Consider the following 12,407-nt stretch of genomic DNA (forward strand, 5'->3'; position numbering starts at 1 on the left):
TGGCAGGGGGAAAAAAGAATAATAGATCCAGTCTATTTCAACAATTTGTTGGTCAGTTTGATCACTTACACAAAGACTCCACATTCTGTGCCTAAAGGAAGCATCCAAATTGATAATTTATGTTTAATCCATACTTTGTCAAGTAATACAAGACAACAGCTGAGTAAACTATTATAAAGTAATATTGCTTTAAAAGCTAAAAGCTTATAAAAGGTATGTAAATTCACAAACTTAAATCTCATTTAATGTTTTTTTTTATGTAATTTAGCTGTCCAATAAAGCTGTTTTCATACTCAGCATTATTTAAAAGATCTTAACAATTACTTCGCAAAGATCTGGAAAATACATTCTGAGTGTCATAAAGAGCTCTAGCAATATTCAAAACTTCTTTAAAATAATTTGACATAATTGGACATACACTAAAATATTTAATAACCAAACAAGCCTTTGAAGCAAATCACAAAGCAACACTATTCTATTGTGGTGACCCCAATTATTGCACAGGCTAGAAGAAAAGCTAAAAATGAACTAAAAACCACTCCACCACATAGATTTTTTTTTCAATAAATTCTCAAGTTGTGAAGACTGTCAGCATAAGAAAATACCCATAGAAGCATATTATTGTTATTGTTATTGTTGTTGTTATTGTTAATTGTTATTGTTATTTTTGTTATTATTCTAATGACTACCACTTTCATAAGTTACAATAGAACTGAGAGGCAGCTTTAATTGACAAAGCACCTTAAACATAGGCACTATTTAATTTTATGTAATATAGGGATTTAGCCTAAAAAAATCCTTCTTTATCCCTTCTTCTAGATTCCTTATAAGTGTTTTATAGATTATTCTGTATTATCATTAATCACACAGGTAACATATCTATTGAAAGCTAAACAGGAAGACAGAACACTAGATTTTCACCATAACATCCAGATCACTCAATGAAATACCTTTCTTTTTATATAGGAAAGTCAAATATTATAATTTTTCACCTTGTGGCATCTCTAGGGCAAGTAAATTCTGTTCCTGAAGTAGCTTTTCTTCAAGATCATGTAAACATGTGGCACAAACAGATTCAAATTCATGAATAAACTGAGGAAATTATTTGGAAATCATTTGAATACTGCCATCAGTAAGAAAAAAAATTTTTATATTTATTTATTTACTTATTTTATGCATAACATATATTATATAATATATATTATATAATATATAATAAAAATATATATTATATATTATATAGTATATAGTATATAGTATATAGTATATTATATATTGTATATTGTATATTGTATATTGTATATTGTATATATTTATGTGTATATATGTGATTGTCTTTATAGAAATATAAATAAATATAAATAAATATAAATATATAGATATATATTATATATCATATATTTCTATATTATATATAGAAATTATATATATAATTATTTTTAGTAGATATAGAACATACAGTTATATCTATTTTATATATCTATAAATACCTATAATATATATAATAATATATATTTTTATATATTTATATCTATATAAATATCTATTATATATATATATATATATATATATATATAAGATATATATTAAAAAGGATGGCTTTCAACCTTGTCAAGACTTCAGCTTTGGATAAAAAGAATATGCATACCAAATCAAAAGCCATCCCTAATTTACTTATTTAGTAAAGTGACAGCTTTATATCACATCCATCATTGCTGTGTCTGCATAATCCTCCCTTGTAATTTGTGACCACAAGGAGTAGTTCATCTCCCATGCAGAGCAAGCTAACAACACACATCCAGCTCATTTCAGTCATGATCCAAACTCTCTCTCTGAATCCAAGCCCTGTAGTTCTCCTCTGAGTTCTCCTTCATATTAAAAAAATCCAAAAGTTATAAATCCTTAAATAACTAAGATCAAAAGTATGGAGATTGCAAACACTACAAAAGAGGCCAAGATATGACAGCAAGGAAACCAGTCCTGAAGACACAGATGCAGGAACACGTGGGGGTTTTTGGTTCAATTCTAACTGTTAATTGAAAGAAGACCAGAAAACATGATCTTTTACCATGATTTCTGTTATTTCCTTAAATAAAGTCAGGCACCAGGCCTTCAGTATAAAATCTGCCACGCAAATAGGATATTATGGCACTGCATTATACAGCTAAATGGAAAATTCATTCCAAGACAGTGGATGTGTCTACCTTCACATGGAGATTAGTTATAGGAGCACTGTCAGCACTTAAGACAAACCATTCGCAGTACATTAAGGATGCAATTAGAGCAAAAACCATCTTCAGCATTATTGTTCCTACTAATTAGGAGTAGTCTACAGATGCCAGAACATCAATAATAATACGAAGAGTCAATTTGTACCCTCAACTTTCAGCAAAAAGAAAGCAACTAAAATATGTGTATTCTTCAAGAAGTGAAACATGTATATTTAAAAAGGTATCATCTACATTAGCAGCCCCTTGAGCTTTCTAACAAAACTCTTCAAATAATTAGACTTTTACTTGCTATTTTTTTGAATGTTCTACACAAAATCCTGGAGGGAATAGACCTGAATTTTCAAACCACAAAGTCATTCTGCCTGCCCAGCCTGACACAGCTTCCAACAGGATTCCTCTCAAAAAATGCAACCCTTTGTGATAAATTGATTAAATAGTTTTTATTTAGCTCAGAGCCCCAGACTATCAGTTATTCTGAGGGGAGAGACCAAATTCTTCAAGGATTGATGGAAAGATTTGGGGAAGAGACAAAGACAGACCCTGCATGTGCATATAGAAAGGTTTAGGCCCCTTGCCAAAGGAACTTTTTTACTTACCTTCCCACTGGCCAGTCAGCACCAGACTCCTGCTAATGACAATGTCAATCTCTCGGGCACCATATTCCACTGCCAGCCTTATTTCAGCCAGTTTGGTCTCCAGAGGAGTTTGTCCAGATGGAAACCCAGCAGCCACTAGCATGAAAGGAATGCAGAGAGAAGGAAGAAATGTTTCATGAATGTGTTAAAGCTTTATAAATCAACCATAACATTGAAAATACTACTAATACACCAAAAGCTTTCAATGTAATTCTTTTTTCTTAATGCTTGACATGATTAAAAAAATCTACAGGCACTTCATCCTACTCTCTCTTCAACAATAAGAAACATTGGCTTTACCCTCAAAAACCAATGTCCAGCAAGGTAAGTGTACCTGGTGAAAAGATCTTTCACGTGCCTTGATGTTTTCCAGAACAGCCCAGATAAAAGCACAATACCTATTGCTTCCAGCAGATTGAGAAAACAAGGAGCTCAGATATGAAGCAATATATAAATTTTAAATTTTCTCCAATTCTTTTAAGCAGTATCTTCACTTAAAACATAATCATGTTGTTTAATGGTTAAATCACAATAGAGCAAAAATTGCTTTCAATGAGTTCTATTTAAGATTATGTTTATTATGTTTACGTACAAAACCCAAAGGTAACTTTGGAAATGGAAAAAATAATGGCTCTGTCAGAGATTTTCTTTCTCTCTGACATATAAATGCATTTAGTACATATTTTTCCCCTACACAACAATGAAACAAGCCCAAAAAACTCACGTGTATCTTAGCATTAAATGCCTTATCTAACTTCAAAGTCAGCCCCTGCTTTGAGCAGGGGGTTGGACCAGATCATGTCCAGAGCTCCCTTCCAACCTGAGTAATTCTTTTATTCTACTTCTTGCTTCCTGTACATTCAGGACTTGTCCCTCGTGCGTGGTGACTGGAGAAGAGCTGACTCTGTTGGGTTTTGGATCTGAAAGTCCTGACCCTGTGGCTGCTCAGCAGGCAACAACCCCTGCTCACAGCTTCCTGGAAGCTCAGCCTGTAGGATGTGCTGCTTTTGGCTGGGATAGTATCCTCATTGTAGCTGGGGTGTTTTGGATTTGTGCAGGAAACAGTGTTGGCTCTCCAGGGATGGTTTGGTACGTGCACAGTCGTGCCAGCCCAACACAGAGTCAAGGCCTTCTGTTGGTCAGTGGGCTGGGAGTGCACAAAAAAGCAGCTCTCATCCGAAACCACAAATTTTCTCACTTTTACTATTCCAATTCTCGTCTCCCCTCCAGAAGTGGCTGTATGAGCAGGTGTGTGGCACACAGTTACTGGCTTGGGCTAAACCTTGACACAGGATTACACTTAAAAGCCAAATATGATAGGGAAAAGAAACCTTTATTAGAACTCACATCATCATCATCATCATCATCATCATCTACTCAGTGTATACTGATACTTGTCCAGCACTCTATCTCAATTTCCTCTATCCTGGTGAGAAAAACACTCATATATTTTAAAGGCCTCTTTGAAGAGCTTCCAGCAAAAAGACTTGGCATTCCTGATAAGCTTGAAGATGGAAGACAACAAAAGATTATACCAGAAGAAAATCCTCCTTCCATTCCCTTCCTTCTACCTGTTACCTTTTCACCTTACTCCCTGACACAAAAGCAAGTCCAAACTCCTGGATTTCTCTACATATTTCATAACATCAAATTATTTAATGGGACATTTTCAAATAAAGCTTACCTGAAGCCACTGGTATGTTACAACGAGCAGCCTTGAGGGTGTTAACTGCATCAGAGACTCTTGCAGGATACACACAAACTGCTCCAACGGTGATACCTGCAAAAGCCACAGTTCCCTTTTTCAGATAATTCAGAGAATTCCACCTTCTCCATGAGCACGTGTGCATTGTCCTCACCTCCCACTCCTGTGTTCTCACAAGGATCTTAAGCACCACATCAGGGATGTTTGTTATACTGCTCAAATGGTTCAGGTAATTTTTATGCTGTTTCCTTCCTCACATTCCTTCACCTGACCCTGGGAGCAAGTCTGCATTAGCAGGAGTTAAAACTCCAAGATTTTTATTAACAGACTCACAGTTTAATGCCAACACACACAGTTAAGACTTGATCACAGTTATGCTTGATCAGCAAATTGCTGCAAGAGAAACCGCACTGCCAAGCTCTGCTCTTACTTGTGCGAGCCAGACTGAGCCCAGCAGCAACTGAGCAGTCTTTATGTTAAGGCAGCCCTACTGCATTTCTAGCTAAAATGCTCTTCTCTCAAACTCTCAGATAATTTACCTCATATTTTATACTTCAGCTGTCTGAAGAGTCCATAAATCCAAGTTTTAAAAAAAGACTAATCTTTGGTATTTTATGTATATGGCGTCAATCAGAGGCCTGATTCCTCTTTGGTCCACACCACTTCAAGGACTGGACCATCCTTTCCAAAAAGTGAGAAAATAATGAGGAAACACAGACATTTCCTCTAGAAAACACACACCTCAGAAGCTACCATACCTTTATCATGCATGTCCAAGGCTTTGAGCAGATCCTCTCTGATAGGATGCTTTGCTTTAAAACACAGCCTTTGAACATTTGAAGGAGTATCGTCGCCTGAGAGAGTGGTGAGGTCCATGCAGGTGACAGCTTTCAGCAGCCAAGCTGCCTGCAAAGGGAACAAAGCAAGGAATGGAGCATTTCTGTTTACACTTCCAAAGCCAAAGTGCCTTAGAAGTGCAGGAATCAGAAGCCTGGCTCTCATCCTGACAATGGGGAAATGTATAGGATGTAACATATAAGCAAATAATGGCTTGGGATAGACAGGCTGGCAGGTATTTGTTCATGTCTTCAGCAGTATCTAATGATACAGAGGATACTTCCTCAAAAGGATCTCAAAAGGATCCACTTCCTTTTGTGTGAATCAGGAATAAAAAACATCCATCATTTTGGTGCAAAAAAAAAAAAAAACCCAAAAGCAAGAGGTAAGTGACAAGGTTAAAACACTCTTTAGAAGGAATTGCTTCAGAATTTTAAAAGACTTATTAAACAAAAAAATGGACCAGAAGCATAACTAAAAATTTTATGAGCTATTTTTTGCTGAATAGAAGTTGAGCTTAAGACATAATTTTGAATTATCTGTTGAAGGTCTTCCAGAAAATGCTCATTTACAGTGATGGCTTCACTCAAAGTTGACTTCTCTTACAGGGCACTTGTACAGGGGGAGAGTTTGCAATGGCAATGGACTGGCCTCTGTCAGTCTAAGCCTGGCTCATTGTTTCTGCTTCCTCCTTTCATCCCATAATTATTTGAAAGGGGTTCTCCCTAGAAATAATTTATGTTACTTTCACTTGGATTTTTTTATCCTCTGTTTGAGGGAATTTTTGTCTCCTACGACATGAATCACAGTCATCAAGATAGATGTAGTCAGGGGGTTTCAAGAACTGGTATAAACTTCAGGGGTTTTAAAAGGCTTTTCCAATTGGGTATTCTGGGAAACAGGCTACAGAATTTGAATCTGTGATGCTGCTGCCATTCAAGCGTGCACAGGCTGAAAATCACCTCTGTTAAGAAAGCAGGACATGATTGCTCTGCTGTGACAATGCTCAGACAGAGGAGGGATACTTCTGACACCCTTCGAAGTAAAAAACCTTGCTTGGGTTTCTGTGTTTCGTGGTTCCTTTCTTTGGTTTTCTTTCCTGTGTTTCTACACAGAAGAGGGAAGAAGTGTTAGGAATAAACATCTGTTCTCCAGCTGTGTTGTGGGAGTGACACTAAATCCCTTTCTTCCCAATGAGTCGCTGTAATCAAAGCCTGTAGCTCTCTGTATTCGTTAGTTACATGGTACCCTCAGTCAAAAGAAGACTTTGTTTTTACATTACTGCACCTGTGGTATCTGAGGATAGCCATGGTCCTGGAGTACCATCTGGAGCTTCTCATTGATGCTATTTCCCAACTCAGAGCCACTGGGCTGATAAACTTGGTATCAAGTAACTTTTCATGCCTAACAAACTCTAAAGAAATGCTGAGCTGGTGTCTAAATCTCCTCTGCTTATCTCCATTTTTTAAAATTTAATCATAGCACACAAAGCACAAACTTTAAGAAAGGAAAAGCTGCCAGGAAACTTTTTTCTATCAACTTCCAGTAGCACCTTACACCTACATCAAATTATCCCCAAACTGTAATCCCAAAATCTGTGTTCACTGTGAACACAGCTTCAGCCATCCCAGAATGGTTGTACAATGTCAATTATTTTGAACAACTTTATTTAAGAATTAAGTACAATTAAATTATTCTTGCTTTGTTCTGTTACATTTCACTCTTAAAACTGATTCTTCATCATCTCCTTCCTCCTGCTTCCAGGTTTTCAGTTGCTGTTGCACATAACCAACTTGTTCAGTGTGCAGAGGGGAGGCATCCCAAGCATTGTTTGCAGAACAGCTGCTTGGTGAATGGAGAGCCAGTTTGTCTTTTTATACTAAAATGGACAATAACCAACCATTTACCTTATCTCAGCAGCTGAAAAGTCAGTTTTCCTAACATTAGTGGGCTCCTTCCCCCCACCAAATACCACAGCCATCAGGTTTTTTGAATTTTAGCTAAAAAAACTAGTTAAGCAATGAAATCACACATGTTGAGAATGTTTAAGCGAAGAAAAATCATCCAGGTAGGTCAAACTTGACAGGGACCATGATCATATCTTACGGCTTTAAAATTAAAAAATAAGAAGGCAGGATGCAGAGAAGTCTGTCTGGAAAAGAGAATAAATGTGGAGGGGTAGTAATACACAATTTAATCCACTCATGAATAAAGATGACTTAAATCCATTTGCAGTTTTGCCAGTCATGAGTTATAAGGTTTTTAACTTGTTTGGATAAATGCGTCACCTTATTCCATCCCATCATCATCAAATACAAATTACTAAAATAAGACATGGACAAGCACATCTTTTAAGTTTACATGTATCTTGAAAAAAATTCAATATTACAGCCTGGAGAGGGAGAATGACTGCTTTAAAAATACAGGAGCAGAATGCATAAGAAGAGCACTTACTTGCCAATTACCTTTCAGAGTTTTCCATTTTTTAATTTGTTCTGCATGCCTCACCACTGCAGGTCGATTCACATATACTTTTGAGATCCAGCCAAGTTCTGGGGAGAAAAACAAAAAAGAAAAGCCTCATCTATTTCTGTGTCCTTTTAATATATGGTGTGGTACTTCAGAAGAAAGTTGTACAAAGTTTGGAACCTCTGAAGAGAGTGTTGTGCTTTCATGTCCTTCTAATGGCTTGTGTACTTACCACCAGTTCAAAATAACCTCAGCTTCTGTCAGGGGATGATCTGTGAACTGGGTATTTCACACAGCATGTTTTGTGTGCCATTACAAGTGAATTAACTGAGTGCTGATCAGACAGAGACACTGTGTTGCCAGCCCTGGACTGAGAAGTTTATTATACATGTAGCATGGAAAAAAAACCAAAAAACCTCTACAAAACAGCCTTCTGCCATTGCTTGATGAGTTATTTCTAGATTCCAGAATTCCCAAAGAGCAGCAGATGCACAACATGTACTAAAATAATGAAACTGTCTAGAGCCAGAAGAACCAAATATTGGCCACTGCTTAACAAAGGATAACTCACTGAAAAATGACAACTGAGGGTTCAGGCTCTTGAATCTTTAAATTTCTGCTTAGTATGGTAAATCCAGAGTGTAATTTTTAATATTATCAAACACAGACTGCTCATGAGAGTACCCAGGAAAAAGAAACTGGAGTACCTTTAAAATCTCTCACATCCCAAAACATAAATAGTTCCTCTAAATAGAAGCATTCCACAAAAACACTCTGAAAATAACGTCAACAATCATTAACCACAAATCATCAGCAAATCACCACCATCAATCATCAAATATCATCACCAGTTAAGGTCAGAATATGGACATGGGCATAGACAGGTACTAGGAGATAATAATTCCAGGTGACTGAATTTATTAAGAGCATGTCACTCTATGAATCTTCTTTACTACGGTGTTATATTGCATTTCCCTTGAGCATATTGATTAAAAAAAAGGTTTAGAACTTAAAAAAAAAAAAAAAGCTGGTAGACAAAATCACTAATTTTGTACAAAAATGTTATGTTTCATTTTTTTTCTTCCTACTGAATAGCTTTAATAGCAAAAAAAAAAAAAAAAAAAAAAAAAAAAAAAGTAGAAAACTAATATACTAGCCAAAGTATGTGTAAGTTTTCCTACACTTACAGAAAACAATTTAGGGTAAAGATGACTCAGAGGAAATGCAAGACAACATGAAACAGCTGAAAAAAAATCATCTTGTCTTGAACATAAGTAAGCTACCACTGTCCCAATATCACATACAAGCTATTAGTGAGTGGTACCCACAAAATGTTATCTAAAAGCAGAACAAACAAATCAGTGAAGGAATTTCAAAGGGATCCTAAGGAATTTATGGATCTTTTTTTAAGAGTTTAGCATCAGATTCACTGCATGGCAACAATGAAAAGGGAGAGCTTGGAAAGTTGTGAGTCAAACAACAAATCTTTTATTATTTCTTTCCAATTTCAAAGCCACAGGTTTATCCGTTCTGCACCCAAAACAGCTCAGCTCAGCTGACTTGTAAAAAGCAGGTGAGAAAAAATTGCTACAAAAACCATGGCTACAACTTTCCTCCTTTTTTGCCTAGCAGGATATATTTGACAAAGTCCATGAGGAAGGAATCATACATAAATCAATATATAGTGGAGGGAAACACAAACTCTGTGTTATGATTCTTCTGCTACCTGTGCCAAGTGCTGAGGTAGCATCATTTAATCATAATCCCATTTATTATAATAACTTTGAACCCTGCTGGGTGCACGGTGACCTTTCAGTCCCTTTGGAAAATGTGATAAAACCAAAGGAAGCAGTTTAGATGAGGAACTCAGCTTCTCCCTCTCTAATAAGAAGCTTCAGTTGGTCTGCTCTAACCTATTCTTTCTACACTTTTGGAGACAACCAAGAAAACCAACTAGTAAATGATTTATAAAAAGAATTCTTTGGGAGAATATGAAGACAGTGTCCGGTCTGTTAGGGAAAATTCAAGTTTGATATGAAAATTTAAATGGAAAGACACAAATTTCACCCATGAGTAGGTTAATTCTTCATTAGTCATTTTTGTAGAGGATTCAGTCTGATACAGCTGTTGTACCTACTCCACCTGACTCTTGAGCATCCTGACGCAGGTCTTAGCAATCTTTTTAAGAGGTCAGAGCCCTGCACACTAGATCAGCTTAAAGAAAATAATCAACTATAAATCTATTTGGAGAAAGACAATTCATAGTGGGAGAAAAGGTGTGGAAGGAGAGTGGAAGTGGAAATGAGCTACTACTTTTGCTTTGCCCAAATTCACCTGTGAAAGTCACTAAATACCAGCTGATCAGCAATAGCTGACCGGTTGTTCTTTGCAAATATGACAAAATCCATTGGTTAAAGCCCTTTTCACTCCCTGACACATTTTACCCCCTGTTCTCAGTGACACAAGGCTAGCCACAAATGTAGCTGACACATGGCAACTCAGTAATTTATAATACCTAATTTTTATGCATGGAATGAAAGAGTCCCTGAACGACCACAGAATGTGGATCTCCAAGTTTTTTGTTTTTTGTTTTTTTTTTATTGTGGGAACTCAAACCACAGCGCACAGCACAGGCAGAAATTTAAAAAAAAAAGGAATAATTAAAAAATCAGAACTCCATCCTTTCTGTACAACTTAATGTGAGACATCATGCAGCTTACTATAGAAAATAAAATGGTGCAATAAAAATGGCACGGCAAGGAAGGACAAAGGTTCTGGTAATGTGCAGCAGCAGATGGAGGCTTCCATATAACACAGACCTTTTATTCAAGCCCATTCTTACATTAATTAAAGCAATGGGTAAGTGAAAACAAATATGTCTCAGCATAATTGTCTCTAAATAGACTTTCAAAGTTTGCCATGTGAGGTCTCATCAAATCTTTAGATCTAAGTGCCTTTATTCAGAAAAATCACTCACAATTCCAGCTTTTCTCCTTTTTTCATTAAATATCAGAATAAAACCATTTTTTGAAATAGAACTGACTGTCTTTGGATTCTCCCCCCCCCCCCCCCCTCACTCCCCCAAGCTTTATGATTTAGTATCTGGCTAAGGAAAACTATATTTAATTAGGCTCATTAACCTTGCAGTGTGAACATGTCTTTTTTTTTTTTTTAAATAAGTCATCTGCTAGTCATCTGCACAGTCATGTGGCTTCAGGGATAAAAGTAATTAAAGCAGTTACACTACAGCTAATTAGCCAATATTCTGTAATCACTCTTCTAGTTTACTTTTTTCTCTGAAGACATTTGAAAAAATCATATTCAATTCCTTAACAGGAAACTCATCTCCTCTCTTTGAAGAACATGAATCCAAAAATACCGAGCATTTCCTCAGAAAACAATAAATAAAACCACTTCATTAGGATAATTACATAAATATCTAAGCTTGCTAACACATTCCTCATAAAACAGACTAACCTTTACAGAAGCTTTTAAAAAAAAAAAAATGTGTTGATGGCATCCCTTCAGATGGCGAAACAGAAAGCTCAAGGATGCCTGAGGCGGTAGTTTCACAAGCATTTTAAGGCATCACTGTTCCTAAAAGGAGCTGCTCCCCTCAACTGGTTATTTCATTTTGTGTGCCAGAGACAGCATGTGTGCTCCTGCTCTTCCCATGAGCATGCGATAAAACGGGGAAGGGAAGTGATGAAAGCTGTTCTTTCGGGAGAAGAGCCCAAAACTGTGTCCTGAACCTTCAGTGGAGAAACGAGGAGCTCGGCTGGACACAGGCTGACCCCAGCTGGCCACACAGAGCTGAGCAAAGCCCCTGAAAGGAGAGAAAAGGCATTGGGATCAGGTCTTGTTACAGCTGTCTTATCATGTAAGCTGTTTAGAGATTTGGGGGCTATTCAGATTTGTCAAGACACAAGCTGATGTTATTTTTCCATAGTGACACTCAATATGGACCAAGAGATCCTCAATTTCATGTGGGTCTTCCTTTCTATGACAGAAGTTCAGCCTCCATGTTATCAGCATCCAGACACTAGGATATCAAAACATGAGCCCTGAACTAGAAATCAGCTCTGCTGCCTTGTGCCATCAGTGAAATCACACAGTGCTGTCCATGGATCAAACAAAATGCACCTTGGAAATCACTGACAAGCCTTTCCTCAGGAAGTGAGATGCAGAATATCAACCTGGTTTCCTACAGGTCCAAGCCCCCTGTTGTTCCCTCTTTTCTTCCCTAACTTGAGACATCTCCTCACCCCAAAAACCCAGCTGTCCTCATGTGGTCCTCACAACCACGTGTAAAACAGGACTCTGCTACTGGCATAAAGGCCAAAATAAAACAGTGGCAATGAAAATTCATGTCATTGCTGATCTGTACCTGCCTTTCCCTCAACAAAAGAATTGATTTGATAATTCCACCCAGCACCTAACTTATTTCCGAGACAACTACTTGTCCTTTAAATTTGATTAAAATTACCCACTAGATTCAAAAGGTATTAGAACAGTGAAAAACCAGAGCCA

General features: G+C 36.9%; 1 protein-coding gene across 3 annotated transcripts in view; it reads right to left on the reverse strand.

Annotated features, from left to right (window-relative positions):
• DERA (deoxyribose-phosphate aldolase) overlaps window positions 1–12,407 on the reverse strand; it is a 47,582-nt gene that overhangs the window by 31,532 nt on the left and 3,643 nt on the right. For 2 of the 3 annotated variants that reach the window (XM_030263566.4, XM_041713694.2), the window contains exons 2-5: window positions 7,863–7,960; window positions 5,330–5,477; window positions 4,551–4,646; window positions 2,828–2,962 (exon numbers count right to left, since the gene is read on the reverse strand). In XM_030263566.4, the coding sequence (XP_030119426.1) occupies window positions 2,828–2,962; window positions 4,551–4,646; window positions 5,330–5,477; window positions 7,863–7,960 (477 nt within the window). Of the gene's footprint in view, window positions 1–2,827; window positions 2,963–4,550; window positions 4,647–5,329; window positions 5,478–7,862; window positions 7,961–12,407 lie in introns of those variants that run through there. The other variant, XM_030263568.4, reaches the window with a different exon arrangement.

This window comes from Taeniopygia guttata, chromosome 1A (assembly GCF_048771995.1).
Source record: "Taeniopygia guttata chromosome 1A, bTaeGut7.mat, whole genome shotgun sequence".
Lineage (NCBI taxonomy): Eukaryota > Metazoa > Chordata > Aves > Passeriformes > Estrildidae > Taeniopygia > Taeniopygia guttata.